This window comes from Psittacula echo (genome assembly GCF_963264785.1).
Source record: "Psittacula echo genome assembly, chromosome: 6".
Taxonomy (NCBI): domain Eukaryota; kingdom Metazoa; phylum Chordata; class Aves; order Psittaciformes; family Psittacidae; genus Psittacula; species Psittacula echo.
Genome location: NC_137743.1, coordinates 54,574,373 through 54,601,991, shown reverse-complemented (window position 1 = coordinate 54,601,991; position 27,619 = coordinate 54,574,373). Strand labels below are relative to the sequence as shown.

Below are 27,619 nucleotides of genomic sequence, written 5' to 3'. Positions count from 1 at the left end.
AAACTTATCTGTGACATGGCCACTGTATTTCAAATATGCATTTTACCTGTTGATTTCTAAATGCATCCAAGCTTTGCTTCCCATTGCACTTATGTGCAGACAGGGAGGTTTTAGTTTATTTACTTGTATTTTAGGTTCTGCTTTTTGTAACCTATTGCGCATTTTCTCTCTATTACCAGCACAGAGGCCTATAGTCCCTTAGTAATATTTATGGATACTGTGCTATTTACTCGGACTTAAATCAGATTACCAACATGCAGCACAGCATGAAATATCTACATTCTCACCAGCTGTAAGAAGGAAAAGCATTTCATAGGAATTCAGCTCTTGGGCTCTTGCTGTGACGCTTTTGGCCAGGTTTTGGAAAAAACAAAACCCAACCACAAAATCTCAGTCATTGTGCTGGGGTTTTTTGGGGGTTTTTTTGTGTGTTTTTTTTGTTTTTTTTTTTTTTTTTTTTTTTAAGCCTGGCCATTTATTTCAATGCCTAAATGGAACAGAACTCTTTTGAAGATCTAGTCCCATGAGAGTTTATCCTGCCTTAAAAGCAGATGATAAATAGCTTCAACAGCTTTGTTTCTGTTACCAGCCGTCTTTGATTTACTCCCTTTCTTTGCTTTTCAGTCTTTAATGCTTCCATTCTGAAATAGCATAGGCAGAGCTATTGTTATCTCTCTGCCATAGCTTTTCTCACACAATGCTATTGATCTTCTCTTTTCATTACTTGTTTTGTTGCACTACCCAAAAAAGTACTGTGACCAAAAGGAAGGAGAGAATGAAACCTTTTTAATAGTGGCATACTGTAAAAGCCTACTCCTGCAAATATTTATGCATGTAATTGTGCATGCTACTCCTGCTGTAGCACCTGGAAAAATGAGAAGGTGTGACCTAGATATGTACATTATCTTTTAGCTATTTCAGTTGCAGATCAGTCCATAAACCACCATAACTGATAACAGTGATCTATAAATTATACATGGCATTGGTTTTCTCATAACATATTCAGACTAAACATCATAGTTTTGTGAACTAATTGTGCCCTTTCCAATGAACAACCATAAGTATGTTCTCAGCTTAAGAGTCCACATATAGACTTGCACCTGTGGGAGAGAATTGAAAAAAAAACAGCCCTAGGAAACTATTGCTTTGAGTGATGTAGAGACTGCTTTTCCTTGAGAACGTAAACTATAGCTGCTCTAGTTTTTGCACTGCAGGGAAGCAATCATTTCATCTTCCATTCTTTAATGCTTTTGATCTTTCTGAGTGGTTGAAGGAGATGGATTTTTCACCTTCTCCTAGACCAGAGCTGGTTTCTAGTATCATGAATTCAACAATTTGTTTCAAGCCTTTATTGTCCCACCTTATGGGATCATAAAAGGTCAGCTTTATTCTAAACCTTAGTTCTCCAGCTTCAGCTTTCATCTTAGTTTGTGTTTATTCCTCATGTATATCTTCCTTTGCTGTGAACTCTGAAATCTATGACCCCCTCCATTAGGTTCATAGACCAGTGTTCTTACAAGCTGCTTTTGTACTTCCTGACAGTGATTTATGTTAATGCTGGCATGCTATCACAGGCTGTCAGCTCTTCTGAAACCACACTGGCTGCAGCTGGATTAATCCCATCTGAATTTCTGTTTACATTTCTGATTATTTCTTTCAAAACTGGTTGCCTTTAATTGTATTTTGGTCCCAAGTGGGTGGGGTCTTTAATTCCAACTACGTGATTTTTATTATTATAGTGATGTATGCAGAAAAACCTGTAATGTGTTTTCCTCTTCTCAAACTGGAACGTTTTTCTTTTAATTAAAAGTACCCAAGACAAAAAATCTGCTCAATCCATATTTCTTTTCAGGCTTTTACAGCCATTGTCTGAAATTTATTTAAGCTTTTTTGCAAGGTAATCCAACTTTTGATTCTCAAAGTAAGTCTTAGAAAGAGGAAATTTATTTGGAAACTTTTTGAATATTTGCTTGTGTATTTTCTTTTGAGAAACATTTTATTCCAATTGGTATAGTTATAGTAGTATGTCTGTCTAGCTTAGTTTTTCAGTTCCAAAAGTTGGAAGGAATTGGCTGGTGCTTAGAAAACTGATCCTTTTAACCCTTGTGCCATTTTATAACTGCCTTTCAAATTACTACTTAGATCTGCCTGTATAACTGGACAAATATAGTCCTTTACATTATTTGGGAATTATCTCCTAATTCTTCAAAATTCCTTGTATTTACTCATTTATTTATTGTTTACACTTGCTCTAGGTGTAATGCGTTTGTATGACCTTTAGCATATGAATTATTCACATAATGATGGCTAGGAATATTTGTATACATGGGCTTTGACCTAATTCTGTTGAAAACAGAAGAGATGCTGGTATTGGCTTCTCTGTGTTTTGGATCCTAGTTTTGGCTGGTGACCTAAATCACACACTTTCCTGGCTAGATGTCTTAACTTGTATAAAAAGGATGAGTCTCTTTCCTCTTTATTGATTACCTGTGTATATTCATAATTGTTCAACAAATCAATTTTGTGAAATAGAAGGCTTTCCATAATGGTCATGAAAACACTTTTGCATGAACGCTTTCATTACTATTTATTCATGCCAGTATTTGTGATGCTTTTGCTCTGTAAATAAAGCCTCATGCACTAGAGTGTTTGAGATCAGTCTAATGAAAAAATATGAAAAGAGAAAACATTGACTAAGCAAATAGCTTCTATTGCAGGAGGGTAAATGAATGCTTCTGGGCTGTGTTTGTACCTGCTGTCCCTCCAGTCTTAGTTAACCTCTTGGCATACATAAATGCACTTATCCATGTCAAAAGTATAATGATCATTAAAGGCCAAATTATCTTTATGTATTGACATTGTTATTACATGTGGCACATTAGACCACAGATAGATGACAACAATGGACATGATGTAATTTTATCTGTATAATAAAAAAATAACTTTAGACTTCTAATACATAGTCTTGCCTTGTTGGCAAAGTTTATCAGCTATTGTAGTTTGAATTCATGCTTGTTATGGCATTCTCTTAGCAAATATTTATGTATTTCATCTCCTGAGTTTCACTCAAGGATGTAGGTAGGATAATGCTGAGAGAAGAGTGGGAAGCTGAAGTGTCATCTTATAACATTTCAGAATAGCATTTTCTGCTATTGAGGCTGCTGTAAACTTGGAAGGCAGTATCAAGATTTCTTAGCTGTGCCCAGTAAGTTTATAATGGACTCTCTAGTTCCCATGTGGGCTTAACATACCCTAAATGTTAGGATGTTCTTTTTCCTTTTTTGGAGCAGCTGACTGAAGATTGGTAGCAGTAAAAAGACCATAATTACAACAAAATGTTAAGAATTGACTGTCATCCACAAATTCTCATTACAGGCACTGTATTTAAAAATGAAAATGTTAATGAGGAACATGTCAGTTGATGACGAATGTCCTGTGATTTAAAATAACTGTCTTCCAAAATGTTACTCTCTTGCTAAGAACCCAAAATGTTAATATGCATTGCAAAATGAATATTAACATTTAACTTAATAACTTACGTTAATAAACACTGCAAAACTAGAATGTTTAAAATGGACAGGTAGATGCATGCAACATGATAGATGCATACTGTGAATCTGGGAGGGGGGCCTAAAACTCAAACCAGCTGATGAGTTTCCATGCTTTTAAGAGGAGCTAGTTACTCCTTTGATCCTCTCCCAGAGGATCGAAAAAATCCTACTGCCCTTTTACACTTTGTTATAGACAACAGCAGTTTGTACACTCTGGGAGAAATCGTTCAGCGTGACAGGGAGAAGATCTAAGGGAGTTTCAGTGGGGTTGCTAACTGCTATCCAAATACTCTGTATTTGTGTATATGGTCACATGATGAGTTAAAATAATGATACTGATGATAGATTGATTAATTGTGAGGTATTTATTTGAATGACTGGTTTGCAAAGTTGTGCTGACATTACAGGATTACTGCTTTTGTTTAACACAGCATTGCTTTATATCAAGTGAAGATGTTGCCTCTTTTTTTTTCCCTTTTTTTTTAAGAGATTAGCAAGGATTAGCGAGAGGGGAAAATTAGCTTTCAAAGCCTCAGTGGTTTCTTTTTGAGATAATATTTCCAATTAATATCCTAACGAGCACAAATAAGAGCATCGGTGATTCTAAACCTCTTACCAGAGCCCTGGGAAACCAGTTTCCTGACTTCAGTTCAAACAGTTTTAAATGCTCATGTAGGGTTTTCTCAGATGTTGTGTATTTCCCTACAGCTGTCTCAGGAGTGAACAGTGCCGCTCTTTTTCTAGTTGTCTAGAGAACAGCATACCATTTTTTAAAGGGTGAGGGGAGACTTTCATTGCTGCAATCACCACACATTAAAGCATTGAACCAGAAATAAAATAACTGGAAGGCAGAGAGAGGGAGGAGGTGGTGGGGAGAGATGGTTTCTCATGAGCTGTTAACAGAATCAGGAGAGAAAAAGGGAAGAAAACAGCTGGCTGATAATTTATTACACCATTTTAGCAGAAAAGAGAATTAAAGCAGAAAAGAACTTAGCTGTGAGCAATGTGGCATTTCTCATCTACTCAATGGTATAAAGTGCCCAGAACAAAAATAAGGTCTGGCAAAGAATATAACATCATGTGGAAGCCTGCAGTGGTTTAGTTCTACTGGTGGGAGTTGAAAGCAGGTGAACGGATTGTTTAGCATTGAATTAATTGGTGCTAAATGAATTTTGTATTATATGCCTGATAGTGATGGTCATTCTAACCCTAGAAATATCCTAAGAATAATGTTCACCATAAAATACAAACCTTCTTTTTTACAACTCTGTTTTTTTATAAACCCTTTATTTTTTAAGTGGCAAATTGTCTATGCCACCTCACTCCCTAGCAGGGCTGCATGACAATTCTGACACTGCTTAGAGAAGGGGTAGTTGTAACAGCACCCAATTCCTATCTTGAAAGTTAACAGCATGGTTTCAATCTAGAATTACAGTATAAATTTTGATTATTGGAATTAATGTCGCATTTGCTGCTAATGGAATTGTTTATCCTTTCCTGTATCATTAAATGCTCTCAGCTTGTTAGTGTGGCTTGTCTACATGTATTTCTAGCAAAGGTTTAACAAGGAAGTATGCATCATAATCACTAATGAAACCTTTCATTGTATATTTAAACTAAGGCAATTTGGGAGAAGAGTGGATTAACAAATAGTATGATTTCAGAATCAATTTTTGTGTAATTCTTGGCACAGGGCACCTAGTATTGGGATGCTAGTGATACAGCTTCACATAATATGCTGTATCATATGGATTCATATTAGTACTATCTTTTCATTTGAACAGAGTTCAAGAATTTTAAACAATTAATCTTGGAATGCCTCCAATAAAACTGTTTTTAGTTTTGCAAGGTGCAGCAATTGACTATTGGCTGAGCCATTGCCTGCTGTTTCTAAACAAAAGCTTATGTTTGCATGATTGCTGCCTGTTTTGCATTTCTGATGCAAAAATGATGCAATATCCTCCAGAAGCTTTACCTTATTCAGCAGAGTATATATGTGTATGTTTCATCTTAATAATTACTGAAGATATTTCAGGAAGGAACTTTGGGCCCCACTGAGATTGAGCCCTTGTTGTGTTCCTCATTGCACCAAGTAAAACTGTAAAAGGAGTTTATTATCTCAAAGTAGACAAAAACTGAAAGAAAGAGATGCTTTTCTTTGTTTCCTAACATCACACAGTGCTTGCTTTTAGGACCCAGATCTCCTCAGTTCCTTCCTGTGTCTCCCAGAGGCATAATTTTCCTTGTGGGCTTAATTAAAACATCCCAAACTTTGGTCTTTCAGGTAGGTACTTCTTTGTACAAATTGGTAATCCCTGGGCTATGGTTATTATTATGCTACACCAGTGTGGCTTTTCAGTACCTGGACCCCATGGAACTCTCACTAGGACATGTGTAAGCTTCTACAATAACAAGCAGTATTATATTGTTTCAAGAAAGTTTAGCTTCACAGAGAGTAACTTTGGAACATGTACATGTATTATTTATCGACATTTGTGCCATGTTCGCATTCAGGATGGCCTAATTCAACATCTGTTCCTGATTAAAGTGAGCATCTGGTATTTCACAGATAATTATGAGAGATGAGCTTACTCATCTCTCTAGGCCTACCAGGCAAATTTGAACCAGGGTCTCTAAGTGGATGGACCTGGTTCAGTGCTGGGTGCAATCCTGATCACACCTTTTTACATGGAGTGTGATCAGAATAGGGTTTATTTGCTATACCCTGTTTGCAGGCAGAAGTACCAGCAACTTCTGTGTTGCATCCACGGATCAGAAAGGAAAAGAGAGATGAAGATTCTTCTAACACAGAAGCATAAAATGGGAAAATTCTTGAAAGTTCTACTCCTGTTACACTTTTTCTCTTGTTTACTCTGAAAATCTAAATTTGTGATCCTTCTTTGGCCCTGACAAATGTATTTGTCATACAGCAAAGGAATTAATTCATCTATAAAACAACCACTTGGTGTCCAGGATATGGGGAAAGACTTTGTTCCCTGGTTGAGTTTGTCCAGAGAAATAAGTTGGCTCATAGAGAAAATTACCACAGGATGATAGTTACATACTGCAAGGAGCCCCAATTAATTTTGTCTTCTCTTGTCCCAGAGCGAGGTGCATAACTCATTGTTCATTATGAATTGTAAAGAATTTGTTTGAATTTGTCGCTTCTGGTTGACAAATGCAATATTCAATATTTCTGTTGCTTTAGCTCGTGGCTACAGTTTTTAATTAGAGGAGACTCTTTCTCTGATATCAAGCCTGAAAGGTCCCAGAAGGAAAGGGCTATGAGCTTTCTTTGTTTCTTGTTTTCCTCTGTGACAATGTTCCCTAGAAATGCAAGCTTGTGAATAAGTAATCTAACATGCTCATCTCTCTTAGCAGCTCTGTTAGTTGCAGGATTTTCTTTCTTTGTGTTCCAATTTATTTATATGCATCTAGGGATGCATATGTGTAGGGGTGTACAAAAGCAGACAAATGCTTTTTCTCCTAGCACTTGCTTTATGTTCTTTCTTCAGGACCTATAAAACAGTTGTAAGGCAACAAGTCAGATATACTGCAATTCAATATCAGCAGTGTACTGCAAATTCAAATTGCAATGCCAAACCATGCTAGTCTGCTAAATGATCCCATGTACAGAATTTGCTAGTCTGATAGGCCGGTTGCATTTATGCACTTCCTTTGAAAAAGCAGTAAGCAATTCTGAATCAGACAATTAAAAAGCATATCTCACTAGACACAATCAAAACCCTTTTAGCTATTCTTCAGAAACAAATGGCATAAACATTGTCTCCGTAGCTCTAACTCCTCCTATAAACATTTAAATCTTGAGAAGTTATGCCATTTGAATTTCACTTCTGCTCTGTATTTGTTGCATTTGATTTACCTTGACTGCTATCTGCATAACCTTAGTTTTTGTGCATTTCTTTTCTTGCCAGGTATTATCAGCCGCCAGGAGGCAGAAGAGTTGTTGATGAATAAATCTGAAGGAACATTCCTTGTGCGAGTCAGTGAGAAAATCTGGGGCTATGCATTGTCTTATCGCCAGCAAAGTGGGTTCAAACACTTTCTCATTGATGCTTCGGGGGATTTCTACAGCTTCTTGGGGGTAGATCCAAACCGACATGCAACACTGACAGATCTTATTGATTTTCACAAGGTAACACTTGCTAGGTAGAGATCAATAGCTGAGTGGAACAGATTAATAATTTAGAGAGGAACCATGTAATTTGAAAACACATCAGAAACCAGTAACAACCATAGTGGGGGAAAGAATATATGTATATATTCTGCAGTTAGCCTGGCATTTCTAGTAACATTTCTAGTTTGTGTCTTTGTTGCAATGAATCAGAAGGCTTTTACCATTCAGTCAAATGCTTCAACATTATTTGTGTCCCCTTCTAAGTAGATTCTTACACAATGTGCGCTCTTCTGGGCTAAAAATGGGCTAATAAGGATTGACACAGCTAACATTTGGATCATCTTTGTTGTGCAAAACTGGATTGGAAATACCACAGAAAGGTCTTTCAATGAAATTTCAGCATTTTTCCAAACTTTGATGTGATGCACTTTGAATGTGCAAAAGCAATGGAGTGAGGCCCTGCAGTAAAGAAGGGAACGTGGAGGGGTTTTCTTTTGGGGATGTTGTAAAGGTCACTCCATATCACCCAAAACAATCTTGCAAGAGTAATTTACTACTCATCTTTGACTTTAGATGGGTTTGAATTATTTTGCCTCTGATTTGTGTTTCTTGTTGCCAGAGTGTGACTCAGCTTTCCGATAGTATAGATTGTTTCCATCATGTCGCATCTCTCTCAGATGCAGTTTTAATTCTGCTTTTTTCTTAGCCACCCTCAGAATTTCTCTTCATCCTCTCTTTTCTAGGTCCCTTTCCTTTCTTATCCTTTTCTTACTCATTTCAAACTAATTCTGTTGAATTTTTTTCTCCTCTTTTTCTTCAAAGACTTCATTTTTTTTTATTATTCAGTCTCACAAACACTAAACAGTGGTTATTTTTCTTTCAATTTTCCATCTCTTTTAAATCTTTCTTTTATTTCAGCTAGTTTGCAACATCTCTTGAGTGTTTTAGTGTCCCCTCATAGATCACTATGACATTATATTTTCACAAATTGTATTTCCACATGGGAGGATACTAGGTGTCATATCTGACAAAAAAAATACACCCTCCCCTAATTTGCTGAAATTCTCTCTCAAAGGCTATGTTGGAAGCCAATCCCCACTCCCTCTTCTTCCTTAATCCTATTTTTATTGCTAAGGATGACATTTTATGATACAGAATATCTGTATTTGGGTCAAAAAGATCATCTGGGTCAAACAGCTGGGCTGTGTCCCCTCACAACTTCTCACTTGTTCCCAGCCTACTTCCTGCCAGCAGCACCTGAGTGGAAAAAAGAGAAAGCCTTGATGCTGTGCAGGCACAGATCAGCAATAGCCAAAACATTAGTGTGTTAACCAACACTGTTTTAGCCACAAATTCAAAACATACCACCATGCAGACTGATGTGGAGAAAGTTAACTCCATCCCAGACAGACCCAGGACAACTGGAAAGAGTCTAACCAGAGCCATGCCAGGGAAAGAAAAGCACACATACAACACACCAAATGCAGACTATCAGGCACTGGATGTAGGAGCTCTGGCTAAAGTAGTATTCCATATACTTCTGGGGAGGAGTGATGGTGACAACCAATCCCAGCCATCTCTGTTCCAGCTATGTTCCCATATTTTCATCACAGCTCACCCTAGGCAGTCACTGCACTAGAAACACACCTATTTGCAGACAGCAACAGAGTATTTGTCAGAATCAGAATGGCTTTTAGTTTCTAACATTTAAAGCAAGCAAAAGTTTTCTTACCTGTCCCCTGACAATAGTTAATAGCTCCCTCTGCAGTAAGCCAATTGGAGAACCAATTGAATTGGTTGAAAGTCCCCACACATTTCTCCTTGAACTGTCTAAGATAATAGCTATATTAAAACTGGTTTCTTTGGCAATCACTTCAGGAGGTATCTTATCCTGTCTCTTGCATGGTGTTCTTTGAAGCTTTTCTGCCTGCCCTTTCTGGTAGAGTACAATGTCAAGTGTCCCAAAGCCTTTTTGTAACCAGCTACGCAATCTTTATGTAAATGGTTGTGCTGCAGGCACATTTTCTCTTGTAGCTATTGCTATATTGTTTGGAAAAGTTGCTGCTTCCTCACGACTATTTTTGGCAAAATTACACTTCCCCACCCCAAAAGTTGCACGGGCTTCTCTCTGAGGGTCCTTCTCACTTTCAATGAAAATAAGCATGGCTGGCATAGCTGGCATAACTATTTTTTTAGTTGCTTACACTTATTCATCTAACACTGCTTCATTTTGTTTTTAAAAAATTGAGAAAAGATCACTCAAGGTGACAGATACAAGGGGGTGCTAACCATTAGCTGGAAGAAAATAAATTCTTACAGAAGAGGGTGTAAGTGAGCATTTTCTCTTATAATTTGCATTTAAATACTGTGTGGAAAGCAGCAATAACATACCCAAAATCATTGTTAAATCTTTGTATTTACTTCCTCATAACCTTCTCATAAGCACTTAATTTGAGTAGTAACTTTCTGTACTTATTCTTAGTCTGAGGTAGTGATTGGGATGGAACCACACAAGGGAGCCTCCACATATTCTGAGGAATATATGAGACAGCAAATTTTTCATTGAATTTCAATAGAAACTGGATGAGTTTTGAAAACGTTAGGCCCATACAGATCCATAAGTTGGATCTAAAGTTTCAGATGAAGGATTGCTATTTTAGTCAATATAATTCTGGATTCTGGCTCAATTTGGTGCCTCTAGAAATCTCAAACTTCTACCAAAAAAAAAAAAAAAAGTGAATTATCATTACTGTAGGAATAAGTGCAAAGACCAAGTTCTCCATTTTTCCAGTAAGTTTTTCTTTTTTTTTTATCTATGTTGGTAATCAATTACTGAAATGACAGGCTTGCCATGTGGGTATTTAATGAGAATAAGTGCTATTTGTAAAGACTGTCTTTATCCTAGCAAGGTTAGTATCTTTCACTTCTCTATAATCAGTCAGAAAGCTGTTACTGTTATGTGGGAGCACTCAACATTGAGCTCTTGCTCAGTCTGCCTGGGGAAGCTTCTTTCATCCCAATGGCTATGGAAGTAGCATAGTAGGACTGGCATATGTCTGTTAAATTAACCCTTGAGAATATCCTTTGTAGGCATCTGAAGCTGTTTCTTTTACGTAGTGTAGGAACTTATGGGTAGTACATATCACAGCCTTTCTTGTACGCCAACTGCTTGATTTCACTGTTTGATACTATCACAAGTTACTACTGGCATAAGTAAGAGATAAACAAAGCATGAAGAATATGAATAGTTGATGGCCTGTACTTATTTTATCGAGCATTTATTCATAATTGGTTACCAATTACAGTGGAGTGATGGTCTTTGTTCCTATCAGTTGCTTTTTTTAGAAGACAGGGAATAGCTTAGACCTTTGATATTTTAATTGATTTTGTCTTTCTAGGAAGAAATCATCACATCCTCAGGTGGGGAGCTACTACTGGAGCCATGTGGACAGCAGAAGAATCCACCAGACTACAGCCCTTTATTTGAATAACTGATTCAGGACTAACAGGAATGCATTCTGAATAGCTGTAGTAATAGATAACTACAAAAAGTAACTACTGAAAACTAGTTAATGAACTTCCAATGCCACTGGTCTTGTGGCCAAAATGCATCCTCATTAGAAGGCTCACAATATTTCTGTTTTGCGTCTGAACTATCATCGTTATTCATATTGCTGACATTTCAAATGTGAGAAGTTACTGGCACATTACAAATGAGGACTATTCCCAGGAATTTTTCAAGGGGTCATGGCCAATTGCTGAATGCTAAGTTCCTATCTTAATTTTCTTAATGTCTGAAAAAACAAAATGCAGCAAGAAGTATGACTGGGAACTACTCATAGAGTATTGAATGAAGTACCAATATTGGTGATTAGAATCTTTTTTCCAAAGCAGTCTTTGTCAGTTTCTGTTGACAATCTCATTACTTGGCAGTGCACTTCTGATAAGAGAAGCAGTCTTAAAACATCTTTTTGAAGTTTGTAATTGCTTAAATGTTTAGATGTAGCTGGAAACTTGCCATTGTGCTTTTGAATTCAAACCTACAAATTTCACCACAGCAGAGACAGTATAAGGTCATATACATTTTATTTACATTTTCATGCAGTGCAACAGCCTTGGAAAGAATTTCCTGTCCAGAAAGTGGTCAGTTTATTCTAATGAAATTTATTCTAATGAAAGCAGTTTGATTTGGACCAACAGCAGCTCCTCTCATCACAGTAGTCAATATGCTCTCCTGAAATTTGTGTCTTAGCAGTTCTTGCAATCTGGCTGTCACATGGTATTGATGCAGTCCTGCATTGTTTCACAGGTAAGCTGGATACTACTGAGGCAGCCAATTCAGGGAATGGAGTGAAAAACTGCAAAACTGTTACTATTACCCTCCTGTGCTCCTTGCTCTATTCCCATAAATGGCTATGTAGAAACTGCTGGGTATAGAAATGTTCATTTTAGCTCCAAACATTCATTTCGCAGGGCAATATTCCAAATAACAGGGTTGTGACAGTTTTCTGTGCAACTGATTTGTTTCAAGAGTGAAGTGGGACATGATGGAGGCAGTTGTGAACCTATTGGTTAGTCTTATAGCCATGCTCTTAATAAGCAGTTTCTCAATACCTTTTCATACATAATGTGTATTTTGAGATGTAAAGTGGACCAATCCATATGTGTTACTGTACCTTCACACTTAATTTTTTCCTGGAAATCTCTGAACACACAGGAAAGGCACACTATGTGTACTTCTATATGCTACTGCTTTGGGCAGTCCCTGAATTCCTGTGTGGTTCTCTTTCAAATCCCACTGTAGACTTCCCTCCTGAAACCTGGGTAAATCCATCTCTCCTCACACAGTCATTTCTCTTGAATCACTGTTCCCTTCTATACTTTGCGCAATCTGAATGGTAAGCTCATCTGGGAAAAGACACTTGTCTTGTATGAGGTGCTTTATAAGCTTGGACATTTAAGGTGCTACAATAATAATAAAAACCTGTGGTAATAATAGCAACAATTTTTTGTAATTAATTCTACAGTTAACCCATATTAAAATACAGATTTTTGCACACAAACATCATTGTTGTTCAAGAAAATATTCTTTCATTAACACTGCTTTTTGTGTGATTTAATCCATCAATGCTTGTGACCCATGAAAAGAAAGTTGTAATGAACTTTCCACAGAGACTTAGAGTTTCTGTATTAATCACTTGAGACACTGGCTCAGGAGGTTTTAAATAGTTACTGTTAGCACCTCATAACAAAGCAAATCAGTACCCTGCAAATAAGCAATGCTTATTAGCTGGAGCAGGCTGTTCTTGGTGCACAGAGCTCAGATAAGACAGCTGGGCTTTTCATAGGAGGTAGGCTTACAGAGGTAGGAGATTCTTTAGCAATGTGTCTGATACCTTAAGAAACAAAATGACTTGGCAGCTAGATAAAGGATCAATATACCCAAGTGGTCTTGAAATTTTTTTAAAGTGTGATCCTTTGCAGGTCACAACGGGCTGGATTCCAGACAGGGAATGCGTCTCTGCAATTCCAAACATAGTAACATTTATGTAGGCCTCTTGTAGGATCTATTTTCTTCATTAAGTAAGAAGCCTTGTGTGTGTGACCCGAGATCAGAATACAGCTGGTACTGGGTATATACAGTTGTTGAATCCACCTGCCAGAATGTGGACCTCAGCACAGAGTAATTCTTTTTGCTTCAAATGTGAACTCTGTAAAATAATCACAAAGTTGCTTTTTTCCAGGAGAACATTTGGTAAGTGCAATCTACCTCCTCCAAACAGCGCCAGGATCTACCAGCCGCTTCCTCTGAGAAGCTGGCTCTGCGCTTGCTCCCTCTATATAGGCATCTCAAGAACCACCTCAGTCTCAGGTTATTCAAAGCTGCACATGTTCCACCACCTACTTCACAGGAGAATGGACCATTTAAAGTTAAAAAAGATCTATGTATCCACAGATTTACCTCTAAGACCAGACAGCAGTAGATGGCTGCATAGGACTGAGGGTCTAAAGGTGGTACTGAGTAATTAAGGCGGTATTTAGACACCTAGATATCTTTGCAGACTCTTCTGCCTTTACGTACTGTAAAAAATAAAAAAGAGAGGACATAAAATGCTGCCTTTTCTTTGGAAAACGTGCTAGGCATGCTAGAAAAGAAGACATGCAATTTCCAAAGGTTTTGGAAGATTACTGCATTGCACACAATTCTTAGAGTGTTTACAGACAGGATATTGAACAACTTGTTCCATAAGGAATTCACGTTCAGAGACTGATAATAATACAGCTAGCTATTTCTGGTGACACACTTCCCAGCAACTGCTTGCATTTTGTTTAGCTGATACAAAGGCTTGGGAACATCAGCTCTTGAGTTTCTGTCCTTTTGTGATGTAATTAACATCACAACAGCATCCTCATTTTCACTCCAGAGCACATTTCCTACTTCAAATTTTCTGAATGTTTCTGTCCAAATTCCATCAATTTCTCATTCTAGGTTTTACCTGGCTTTAAAATAAATCCCTTGTAAGTTTCCCTGCAAATGAAATTACTTGGAAAACTGCAATTTCGTCTAAGAGTTTTATTATGCTAATAAATGTCAGAATTCTCAAGTAAAGGAATTGCTTTTTGTTTCCATAGCCCCACAGAAATAATGAAAAATAGCCAGGCAATTCATAGAGTTACAAGGAAAGAAAAACTCAACAATACATAACTAGCAGCAGCAATAAAATACAGTGCAACTTAACTGAAGATAAATTTTGAAGGAAACAAAAGGAGATCATAGCAAGCAGAAGTTAAGAACAGAAGCTTTCCTTGATAGAGACATGCAGCTGCTGTCAATACACTTGAGAGCTGTGGGCGAAGTACAAGAGTGCAGATGTTTTCTAAGGCAGCAAGTGCTTCTTGTTGCCTTACATAGGAAATAAATGTACTATGAAAAGGTAACCAAATTGTACAAAAATAGAAGGGAAAGCAGTAAAGGAGTAAATATGGAAAAATAAGAAAATAAAAAGGGAGAAATGTGCTAAACCTGTTGTTTTGAAGGCATTTCAGATTTTTGCTACTCTGGGAGGAAGACTGGGCACCGCTACCTCCCTTTTGCTCTGCAAGTCTCCAAGATTTCAGCTTTGAGCTAAATTTACCTTGGAGCTAGACTTTACACTCACAGTCTGTAAGATTTAGGCTGGTCCATACTGCAGCCCTGAATGCTGCATCTGCTTCACGCTGCTTGCCTCTATATTTAGTGATCTCTGAAGCTGTTCATCACTGTATACAAAATCTTTTTAGTGCTGCAGCTTTATTGTCCGGAATGGCTAGTTTTATTCTATTACACAATGACCTTCAGGTTTTGCTTTCTGATCTGTTTTTGTAGTGGTAGCTATTGTTGCATTGTAAGAGGTGTATGTTATGGATTTTCATTATAAGATTTCCTGTCTATATTTCTTGTCAATGAGACCACCAGGAGTACCTGAGAGGCCTATTACAGTAATTCTAGTTCATAAGGAAAAATGCTACAGCAATAAAGGAAACTTTAGACTTTTAAATTAATTGAACTTTTTTTCATACCTGTTTCACAGTAATAAAATATGGCACACAAGGTCCCAAGCTTGTTTGCATGTATCTTTGAAAAAAGCAGCTCTTGAGGATTTATTCTTGCTTCTTCATAGATCCACAGATGCATCTGTTCTAATTTTGTTTTAATTTGTTATTGTAGATAGGCATCTCCAGTTTAATACCACTGTCTTCTCTGAAAGAGAACTGTTGTGGTTTAACCCCAGCTGGCAACTAAGTGCCACTCAGCTTCTTGCTCACTACCCCTGGATTGGGACTGGGGAGAGAATTGGAAGAGCAAAAGTGAGAAAATACATGGGTTGAGATAAAGACAGTTTAATAGGTAAAGCAAAAGCTGCACACACATGCAAAGCAAAACAAGGGATTCACTCACGGCTTCCCATCTGCAGGCAGGTGTTCAGCCTTTCCCATGACAGCAGGGCTCCATCACATGTAATGGTTACTTGGGAAGACAAACATCCTCACTCGAAACGTCCTTCCCTTTCTCCTTCTTCCCCCAGCTTTATATGTTGAACATGATCTGCTCTTATCTGGTATGGTCTAGGATACTACTTGGGTCAGTTGGGGTCAGCTGTTCTTGTGCACCCCCAGCCTACTCGGTGGTGGGGTGGGGTGAGAAGCAGAAAAGGCCTTGACACTATGTTAGCACTGCTCAGCAACAAAGAAAATGTCCCTGTGTTAGCAACATTGCACAAATCCAAAATATATCCCTATATAGCTGCTGTGCAAAAAATGACCTGTACCCAAACAAAACCAGCATAACAATAAAAACTAAGAAATGGGCAAGCAGTCATGGATGAGATTTTCAAGGCTACTCAAATAATGTAGATGTCAGCCTATTACCTATTATAATTACTGTAATGAAATAATTATATATGAGTATTTACATATTGGTTTTTATAAAAGACTAATACAGGACAACTATTAAGTACTAAATCCCTACTGTGCTGAACAAGTACTGAGCAAAAGAAAATAACTCCTGCCTCAAGAAAGACATATCTAAAACCTTTAGATATAACAGAGATTATTTTCAGACTTACTGAATAGAAATTGTTTCCAAAGACCAGATTCAAAGTAAGAATTTCCACTGGATTTAAATTACTTTGAATCGAATGAATAAAGCCTATTTCTTTGCTGAGGTGAGCCAAGATTAATACACTGACTACAGTAAAACAATTCAGTTTTGAACAAACTAGGAATCTACTTCTGCTCATTCTTCCCCTGCATCCCCACAGACCTGAATATAGAACAATAATGGAGTTACACCACATTTCACTGCAGCCTAAATTATTCTTCTTACATAATGTCACAATACAAACCTGGTCTCAGGTGAAATGTGGTAGTTCACAGTGGGAGAAATTTGTCTCTTCCTTTGTATGAATAAATTTGTTTGCAATTTATTTTGCAAATTATTTTACAGGTTGGAGTTTATTTTTCAATGGTTTCCAAGGACTGGCTTTCTTTTCTGTTTCATTATGCCTTTGTTTTAAGATTCCTTTTTCCTTTCCCAAGAGGACAATGCTACTGACCTCTGTGAAGTAATAATGCATCCCTCTATGGGCTATCAATTGCAGAATAAGGTGTTTGCATTTGACCAGACGTTTGATTTGTGTTTCCTGAGATGAACCTTCCAGATACATACTGTCTAATGATAATGATGTGTAATTGATGTTTATAGCTGATTTCTTGCCATGCAAGTATGTGTGAAACCTTCTCTTCAAATATTTGTTTACTGCTAGTGATTAGTCCTGTAGCTTGCATATTTACACTATGACCCATAGCTAATGTGAATTTTCTGCTAGACTGGAGCCTTCAATGAGTTTGTTTCTTCTCTCTTGGAATTTCTTTCAGTAGTTTTAAATGAAGATAATATCATTTTATGGTATCTTTATTAAACATCAGTAGCTGATTTTTCTTATGGAGGAGAAATAACTTCAAAAGAGACTGGACATCTAGTTTGGTCCAAATCGTGTCATTTGATCTATGTGTAAAGGAAGCACTTATCATGTGAATGTGTTCTTTAAAGTTTAGCTGCCATTACTTCCCTGTTCTTAGTTTTAGTAAGAACGGTATGTGGGAGAAGATCATACACTCACGAGCAATGGAGAGAAAGGAGAGGAGATAGGACTGTCTTATTTCATGGAATTTTACATGTAAGAGCAGGCAAAGTCTTCAATAAAGTATTTCCTAGGATGCAGTGTTCTTCCTGCTTAGCATTCAGAGCCTCTGAGACCTATCATCACTGCTTTTCCCTTACACAACGGCAACAGGAGGGTATTCATACTGGATGTGAAAAGGGCCCAAATGGAGTGGAATGACACAGTAGTGCAGATCAAGAACATGGTAAAGACATATTTTGTATATATGTGTGTAGAGCTAGGAGTGATTAGAAATTCATGTTTGGTTGAAGTTAATTCTTTTAATTATACAATTGTCATTAATGGTCAATGCATGTGAAGATATAGCCAATCTTAATGTATTTCCTATTCCGCAAATTCATGGAACATAGATTGCCTAAAAGAAAAATCAGAAATACTTGTCTTCGAAAAGAGTTAATAAGCATTACTGCATGATATTTTGGGCAGAGAACTTTAAATTGTATTATGCATGACTATCAGAATATGAGAATGTAGAAGCTAAACACTGTTCACCGCATAAAGCATAATTAACTTCTCAACAAACAATAAAGCCTATCCCCAGTTATACTCCTCTTATGTAGGAAATGCACTTAATATTGTAGACAGGAAAATGTCTTCTCATCTAGGAGTTTAAGCTTAATAATGGACTTAAATATTACACCAATTCATTTCAGAGAGCCATATGCTGAACACTGCACTCCAGTTAGTAAAACTCCAGTTAGTAAGAGTTGCACTTCTGCTTGTTCTTGGTTCTCAAACTCCTCTTGCTTTTGATAGCCTGATGCTAATGAGAAATATTGGTTTAGTAAGTAAGTAAGTCATTCAAATCCAGCTTTATGGAAGATGTATTAAGGTATATGTTTCATTATAATTTTTACCATTAACATTTGTCCTTAAGGAATCCCAGAAAAAATGGAAATATCTAAGATATGACTAAATGCATACAGTTCTGGTCTGACTGCTAGACAGTATTCTGTTACCATTTATGTGCTGTACTCACAGCACACCGTTCATTTTGAATTTCAGTATGCTATGTGCTACATTAGAACCTATCTACATTTTTAAATAACAAAACAGTAAAGAGCTGTGTGTGTGAGCAAACTGTTCTATGGGAGGAAAATGTTCACCAAATTCCACTGCTGAGCCCTACAACATCCACTGGAGTTCTTAAATTCTCAAAAAATAATATAGATTTTTTTTGTAAGCATTGCCTGTGAGAATCACTTTTCACTTCCCCCAGAAAGAAACCGAGGTACTCTAAAATCTTCCATTGACACTTTTTAATGGAGAAACATTCTGTTTCCAAAATGCAAACCCTCATGAAATTGTTTCAATTTTTTAGTGTAAAAAAGATTATAAGTGTCTGAAGGCATTTTTAATTGGAGAAAATATGAAAAGTATACCTAAATTTAACATACCCCCCCCCCCCCCATTTTTCAGTCAGCCCTAAAAGAAAACATGCTGCATTGGGCTCCAAAGTCAGTACAGATATGCAATGTTTTTGACATTTCATTAGGTATCCATTCTCTTCGTTAATGCATTTCCTTTTAAAGGAGAATGGAAATACCCAGGGAACAGTTATTCAAAATGTCAAGCCCATTAAATATCCAATTTGATGCTTGAAATAAATTTATGAAGTTATAAATAAGACCCCAAATGATGTTTCCTCAAAAAAACCCCGAAATCAATCTAGCAAGTGAGTTCAGAAAAAAAGAACTGATGTATCTTGTTCTCAGTTTTGAATATTTTGTGTTACATGCTTGGATCCTCACAGTATAATTTCCATTTATACATTACTAAAAAGTGTAAGTGATGAAAAATAATCAAATGGAATAAATAACATAATGGAAATTAAGTCTGCTATTCCAGTTTCTCTGAAAAAGACTAATTTTATCAATCAACCCTATGGTTATGTGAAAAACTAAGCCTATTCATGAACTTTTGCAGGAAGAAGGATCTAATTTTCTAAAGTGTCATTGTGACTGACCACAACAGGTATCTCCTCCTGGATGAAGGTCTCTGATTAAGAAATAGAAAGTTCTGACTACAAATTTGAATACCAAATAGAAACATTTGCAAGGAAACAGTTGCATGCAAATGCAAAACATCCCATAGAATAGCCACTGCTGTGTAGCAAAAATGAATAGCTTGGACTTCAGCTGTTCACCTTAGGGTTGGACTAGAAACTGACTTCATCCAGAGTTCCAGGTCAGTCTGGTATCAGCTCCTCTGTCAAAGATCACTGGTTATTTGAGGAGACAAGGGGTCAGGAGAAAATGTGAAAACTTTGGAAAACTTGAATATTTCCATGACAGGAAAAAAAGCCAACTTCCTCTTCCCCACCCTAGATAAGAGTCAGTTTGCAAATGAAAAAAAGGAGGCTTTGTGAAACTGTTTTCCTATTGATGAGTAGACATTTAGACAATTTGTTGAAGTCAATGAGAACTAAGTGGGGAATAAGGATTTCACAGTTGGGTCATTTTTTATTCATTCTGTTCTACAGCACTGCACATACAGTTGTGAAGTGCTAACCCAGCTGTTCTGGGAAGTTGTTAAAATCCGATGGACTAAAAATACTGTCCTGGGTTCAGCAGTAGCAGTCAGTTTTTCTCCTTCTTAGTAGCTGTTGCAGCACTGTGTTTTTGACTTTCAGCCTCGGAACAGAGCTGATAACACCGATGTTTAGACTGACCAAGGACTTTGTGAGTCTCATGCTCTGCCAGGGAGGAGGAGGGGCCGGGAGGAAGCAGGGACAGGACGCCTGACCCAAACTAGCCAAAGAGGTATTCCATACCACAGCATGTCATGCCCGGGGATGTAACTGGGAGCTACCCGGAAGGGCACGTCCTTTTTTCGGTCGGGCTCTTTTCCGGCGAGCGGTATCATATTTTCTTCCCTTGTTATTTCTCTTATCATTATTATTATTGGTGGCAGCAGTAGTGATTTGTGTTATACCTGAGTTACTGGACTGTTCTTATCTCAACCCGTGGGAGTTACATTCTTTCGATTCTCCTCCCCATCCCTCTGGGGAGTGAGGGGGGGGGAAGTAGACTGCGTGGTTCTGATTTACGGCCTGGGCTTAAACCACGACAAATACTCTGTCTGCCAAGGAGACAGTCAAGGTGATTTGAAAAGGCTTGTATGCATTTACTTTGGGCCACAGTCTGCAGATAGGCACCAAGGCTTTCTTTTTTTTTATTTTTAATTTTATGTTCTCCTCTCCTCCTCCCCCAGACCTATCAATAATGAACCAAATTCACAACAGCCAAGGAGAACCTGCCTCCTGGCTAATACTCTGTTTGTAAAACTGTGTCTGCACCTCCCCATGGTGCTAAAGTTCATTTCAAGTTACACTTTAGTAATTGATGATCACTTGCCAAATCCGTTTGTAACGCTTTTTTATCAATGTCTTTGGTGGTTCATTTTGTATCAACAGCAAATCAATGAATGGAGTGCTTGAGACTGAATTAATGTTGCTTTACCTGTTTCAAGTGAAATTTTCAAAGACTAGAAGGATAATATTCAGATTTTTTTCTTTGATAACTTTGTTTCTGCACAATGGTGGCATCCTTGTGATCAGCTGTAATAAAGATTAAATGCATTAATGAACTTAGTTTAACATTAGAAATGCGGGAGACAATTGAAAAATGTGGGGCTTGAAGCTGGTAGCTGGATCTTTGTAAATGTAAATGCTGCACAGATGTAGCAAGGAACACACTAACTCCTGGAGTACTACCTGGGGAGTCAGGCAGGATCTGAAACGGTATAAAACTCTCCAAGGTAATGCAGTAATTAACCATGCAGAGGGAAGTACAACGAGGTCATGAACTCAGTTCCTGTATTTAAAACTGCAGGACTAGCCTGTATTGTTGTCAGAATAATCCCACAGCACTGCAGGAATAATACCAACCATCGCACCCACCTCAGAACAGTTTGTGAAGTACAATTGTCTTGTCTGTCAACTCAACACAGAGGGGGTACCTGGGCTGCCACTGCCTAAATCCTGCTAGTCTGTATCTATCTCAGATGAAGAAATTTACAGATCTTGAGAAGCTCCAACAACCCTTACATTGTCTTGGAGCCATCTGTACAGCAAAGCAACTAAACTATTTCATTCCCTTGTAGAAATGATTTCTTTGTGGTCCTCAAAGCCATGTGAAGTAATTACATGGGATTTCTCATTAATTTTGCTACTATAGATGACTAAAAAGCATATGACAAACGAAAATTACTTCTACTCAAGCTTAAATAGCCTAGGAGGAAGTATAAACCTTTTCCTGACAGCTCCAGGCTTATGCTGCAAGTTGCACGCAACTTCATGCATAGGTAGAGCTGCGGCTGCGTGTTGTCTATCATGGGGCGCACCGGCGCAGCAGGGTGGCACCGCTGAGGGCAAGCGGATCGCAGAGCTGGGCATAGGCTCATTGACGAGGAAGATCTAGTGCGTAAAACGTGAGGGCAGCATCAGCCTGCGGCATGATGCGGGCAAAACAGTCTTTCTGGAGAGTTCCTTAAAATTAAACCTCCTCACAAATCGCGGCTTTCCGTTGCTTTTAGATTCCTCCGCGTCTTTTTGAGAACAATTAGGTTTTGAGTGCTAAAGCTTATTTATTTGTTGAACGGCCCCGCCCGCGCAGCCCGGCTGACGGCCGCCCCTCAAGGGCCCCTCCCCGCCCTCGCGCGGCTGCCAGGTCTCTCAGCTGAAAAGCGCGGGTCGGCTGTGCCGTCCTTTTCTTCCTCCTTCCGTCCTTCCCACCGTCCAGCCGGGAGCCCCGCAGCACGTGCGTTTTGTGAAAGGCCACTTCATTTTGGCCTTTCCCAAATGAGACCGTTAGGCTTAACGCTTGAAATCTGTTATTATTTTAACCATTATGAAAACAAAACAAACAGCGTTTTTGAAAGATTAAAGAAAGGGATAAGTAAAACAGTGCTTGTTTTGCATTGGGTAAAATTAATTGAATTGACTTAAATTCACCTGATTTGTCTGGATTGATTGCCAGGTTTTCTTTGTGTCACCGGTTTTGACAGACTTGGCTGTTTTTGTTCTCCTGGTCCCCTGGCCCCCAGTGTCTCAGTGAGGCAGCTGCACGGAGGAACTGCGTCCTCTAGCTGCTTCCTCTAGCTTAGCCTTGTCACTCTGAATTTGGGATGAGGTGCTTTAGAACTGTCAGGGTGGCTGAAGGAGCTGGTGGCCACAGAAGCAGTGGAGGAGGATGAGGGCTGGAGGTGTTGTGGCTTAGTTTGCTCATGAATGCTCCAAAGTGAAGCCTCGGAGGTTGAGGGCTTAGTCTTGTCGGTTTACTGGAGAAAACTTTCAACAGTAGTTTTCATATGCCAAAAGCCTCCTATGTACTGAGCCCGAAATGCAGGCCTGATAAAAGCTTTTTTCATGGATTGATTTCTCTCAGCTGATAATTTACAGATTGACAAGATAACACTGGCAGTAGGAAATACATGGAGAAATGCTGAACTATCCTGGTTAAAGAACTCTTTAGTTACTGAAGAAGACTCACTCAGTTGTGCTCCTTGTGGCTGCACAACAAGAATGGGAAGGCCATAAGAAAGGAAGCTGCTATGTTGCCTCCAAAGACAAGGGGAAGGAACCATCTTCTCCAATAATATTAACCTGATTCAGGTCGACTGAAAGGTAAGATGCATTTTTTGTTGTTGTTTGGCTTAACTTCCTAGAATTGCCAGGGTAATGGTGCTGGAATGCAGGAAAGATACTGGCTGATTTTTGAAACAGAAAACCCCTCAGTCATTGCTAAGGAGGTTAGTGTTCACTGGCCCAAGTGTTAACCAGGTCTAAAGTTCAAGTCTGATGTAGAAAGAATCTAAAGGGAAAAAAAAAAAAAAATCCAGCATGTTTGTATGTCCATGAGTCACTAAAACAAAATCAAATATTAGTTCAGTATTGAGGATAGTTACAAAATGCAAATGTTTTCCAATGTTTCCAGTGGGCGTTGGATGAGACCTTGAATGCAAAAGAAGATAAATCTGCCTTCTCAACTTCACAGTCACAGCTGGCACACACACTTATCAGGGCGGCTTGTGTTTCCATTAATGGAACTGTTTCTGTTCAACGAATTAAAGTGTATCAGTCTCTCAAAATACAAATTTAAATCTTATCACTAACACCTTGCTCCACACAGCACTAAAACCAATTTTGTATACAGGAGAGGGAAAACTGTCTAAAGACTTGAAAATGTCAAAATAAGAAATTGCTAAAATAGAATTGTTGGGGTAGAGAAAGTAGGGTGGCAAACAATTATGTTCTAGTTGATTTGACATGCTTTGATACAGTTTATAAACTTTCAAAAAACAATACATACTGAAATAATGCTCAGTAATAAAGCGTGAGCATAAAAAGAAATATTGTAAATAGCTACCAAGAATATAGTGATGCCTGTTTTTTACAATGACATTGTTCTGTTTTGATTTCTTTTTCTAAGGTGATCTTAATATGCATCTTTTCAGTAGGGAAGAACAAGCTAGAGAATATCTAACTGAAGTTGCATCTTCTTAAATAGTTCAGATGAAATGTTGATACTTATTTAATATTTTGTGGTTTTTTTCCATGTTAATTTAATTTTCAACAAAATAAGGAGTACAACAGAGAAAATGAAACGTAGACATATGATATTGTAATTGTAGTTGATTAGAAACATCAGGTAAAAGATGAAGAATCTCCTGCCTTCATTTTGCACAGCACAACATGAGTTAAAAAGTCACCCATGACATGAAAGAAAGGAAACTCCTTTTAGCTCAGAATGGAAGGATTGTAGAATCACAAAATAATTTAAGGTTATAGGGTGTCTTTGGAAGTCATGTTTGTACTAAAATTTTAGGATGGCTTCCCTGGATTTGTGTGAAGTTTGCTCAATTTTATTTTAATCTTTCAGATTCTGGGATTATTTTATTTTTCCATCTTCAGGACTATAGCTAATTTATTGGTATAACCAATACATTTTCATATCTGTCCTTGTGAATTTCTTTCAGATGATTATTCTTGGAGCTCATCTTTCAGTAAAGGTTTTGCCATATGCTTTTTTATTTTATCGCAGATTACACTAGAGCTGCTAGAATTCATTGTGTGTGAATAGGGGCAGAAGTTCTACTGAAAGAGGCTGAAAAGTATTTTACAGAAGCCAGCTGGGAATTCTTGGCATGTTTGCAGTATTAAATCTCATAATTTTTATGTAATAGAGATACAGAGGTGTTTGTGGTAGGTCTTGTTTTTTGTTTTTTGTTTGGTTTTTTTTTTTTTTATTATTATTTAAAAACATATTTGATGGATAACAGAGGATTTGTTGAAGGCTTCATTTTAGTGCAGCAGGTGGAGTTTCTTCTTTAAGCTGTGTATTTTACAGTGACTGCTGTTGTTGCACTTCTGATAAAATACTGTTACGTATGAGTTCTGTAACAGCTACAGATGTGACTGAGAAAGTGCCTGGGGTCTTAGGAGGTAAATAAGAAAAAAAAACAAAACAAAAAACCCAGCCCATTTCTAGCCAGAGAATGCAAGGAAGGAATTTGTCACTGTTGACAATAGGGAAATAAATAAATATTACAATAGATTTATGTCTACCCAATGAATTTATATTAGCATCTGAGTGATGTCTCAGGAAGGCTAGTAGACCAGTGTTATTAGCTTCCTTGTTGGTGATCTTTCCTTTCAGGCAGTGAATTTGTGGTGTGAAATTGACATCTTGTTTATTGTTTTTCTTGTGTTCTTTTACTTCCTAAAGGAACATAAGTAATTATTACATTATACTATGGTAAAAAAAAAAAAAAGTCTTAGTTGCATGTCCAGATCTAGGATCCAAAATTCACATTTTGGCACCACAATAGAAGTAGCCAAACTGAAGTCTCAGACATTGTATATAACTTTGTATGTACAATGTACGTGCATCATATTGGAAAAATTAGTTGTATAAATGTAAAATAATAAATTTTGAGCCTATACTGAGGTACAGAAGGTGCTACAGTTCTTGCCTATCTATTTAGACACACATTATGGGAGTTCCTCATCAACAGTAATCGTAAGACTATAAAAGGAGCTATGCTTTCTGGACCAATAAACAGTTAATTGTAGCACAACTCAGCCTATGAACTGGTTCAGTGTTTCTACTTGATTATTCTTGTTGCTCAGTTTTCCAGGCCCAGGATCTTCTGCTTTTTTTCAGAGATATAGATATCTTCCACTTCTTGATTCTTCTCATGGCTTTTTTTTCTACAGTCTAGTGTTGCCAGTAAGTTTAGTCACTTGAGTGCACCATTAAAGTGTGCTTGAAGAATTCTTTTGGAAACTGTACTAGAATAGTAATTATAGAAAAGTTACTGTAGAAAAGTAGAGAAAAAAAACCCTCAGATAATTTAGTTAAACAAAGGAAATCAATTTCAGGCAAACTGAAGTAGTTCTGGTTTTATATATAACAATACCAGAACTCTTTTGAAGTTTAAGAAAAGCTCAGTGCCTCCAGTTCCAGTCTCCCCTTGGGCTCTCCTAAATTCCTGGTTCTTACTAGTTTTGAACTGAGTATTTAAGGAATGCTCTGTTAGCGCCTGCCTGATCCAGAACTCCTGGAAATCCATGCAAGTCTGCTATTATCTAAATTTTCCAACTTGTTAAATGTCTCATACAAGAAGATATATAAAGAATGGGAAGTCTCAAAAGAAGACCTTTCTAGGAATAAATTTGATGGACCCCAAAGATGTGAATTCCATGAAACAATTTCAGATGAGTGTCAGAACTCTTGTGTTTCATATAAAAATGTTTGAGCTTTTTGAGAACAGCCAATCTCTTAATGAAAATGTCCTTATGTATTTTATAATCTATCCTGCTGCTTTAGATGGTAAGTCCTTTAATAACTCTTCAGAATATATCAAAATGCTACGCTGTGCTGAAAGCCTACTTTTTTCCCTCTGGATCCTAGCTTAAAAGTGAATGCTGCACAGTAGGAGATCATTTTGGATTACAGAACAACAGCTCCAAATGTCGGTGGTAAATAGTCAGCAAATCCCTCATTATCAAAAAAAATGGTCTTGATATTCGTAATACTTCAAATCCATATCCTCACAAACCTTTTATCTTGTAGCAATCCCACCAGCACCAAACAAAATACAGTTTAATGCAAGATGGATCTTTGGGGTTTTTTCATGCCTAATAAACTCAAATGAAGGGTTTAGAAACTCCTGCTGGACAAGGGACTTACTTTGATTTTAATAGTGTTTTAAATGAAACTATTTAAAGATATTCTTAATTCCCTATCTTTCATCACTGTAAAAGATACAAAATCCTTTAATATGTGTTCAGGTACCATTTATTTTCTGAATAAGAGTCTATTATTGTTTATGAAATTGTTTTGCTCTGACTAGGACCTTGAATGTAACTAAATTAATCATGTGCTTAGTTACCTTATTCATTTACACATATTCCTTAAATGCTCTCTACTTTGCTTGAAGTGTAAAAACCACCTCTCTATTGTTACTTGTATGGAAATTGTAACTCAGTAGGTCTGAAGCCAGTATTTCTGCGATGTAGGTCAGCTGTAAAATTCCCATTGACTTAATTGGCAGAGAAGCTAGACCCGTACGAGAAGCAGAGAAAGTCAGTGAAAAAACCACTATGTGAAAATGTGGTGATATTCAAGACAAAGTGTGAGCATAGTGATAGGCACTGGTGTTGGACTGAAGAATGCAAGCTTGTTTAACTGCAGTTTTGAGCATTCAGTACCATGTTAATGTACAGTTCATCAAGGTTCTGTAGATTTTGTAACTGGGAAGATGATTTTGGCTTTATGCTTTTGACTTACCTGCTGATGTTTTCTGACTGGTGATTAGGTAGCTGTTTACTGGAAATCTTATTAATGTGAGACAGCTCATCTTACATTAACTTCCATAGGTCATCAGCCTGAACTGAGCTGTCCTTGAATGAATAACTCAAAAGGGCAAGTCTAGGTTATCTGGTGCAAGCTGCTAGCCAGTCAGTCATATGTGAAGTATTAGGAGAGCTCATAAAATATAACTGTAAAAAAAAAAAAAAAGTTTACCAGGAGGTAAGTGGTTCTGTAATTTTTTTGCCAAAAGAGTAATGATGAAAGTGATCTTGTAGAATCATCTCCTAACTACACCTTAGGTATTGTTGCTTACAAGTAAACACTCAGTAACATGCAAGTTATTGAGTGGTAACTTGCATGTTTCTGGGTGTTTACTTTGAATTTGAA

At 37.5% G+C, this 27,619-nt stretch overlaps 1 protein-coding gene across 1 annotated transcript in view; it reads left to right on the top strand.

Moving 5' to 3' along the window:
• SH2D4B (SH2 domain containing 4B) overlaps positions 1 to 11,180 on the top strand; it is a gene marked incomplete at its 3' end in the record, with an annotated part of 66,766 nt that extends 55,586 nt beyond the window's left edge. The window contains exons 7-8 of the mRNA XM_080621167.1: positions 7,487 to 7,707; positions 11,088 to 11,180. Of these exons, the coding sequence (XP_080477293.1) occupies positions 7,487 to 7,707; positions 11,088 to 11,180 (314 nt within the window). The remainder of the gene's footprint in view (positions 1 to 7,486; positions 7,708 to 11,087) is intronic.
• Positions 11,181 to 27,619: the final 16,439 nt, after the last annotated feature.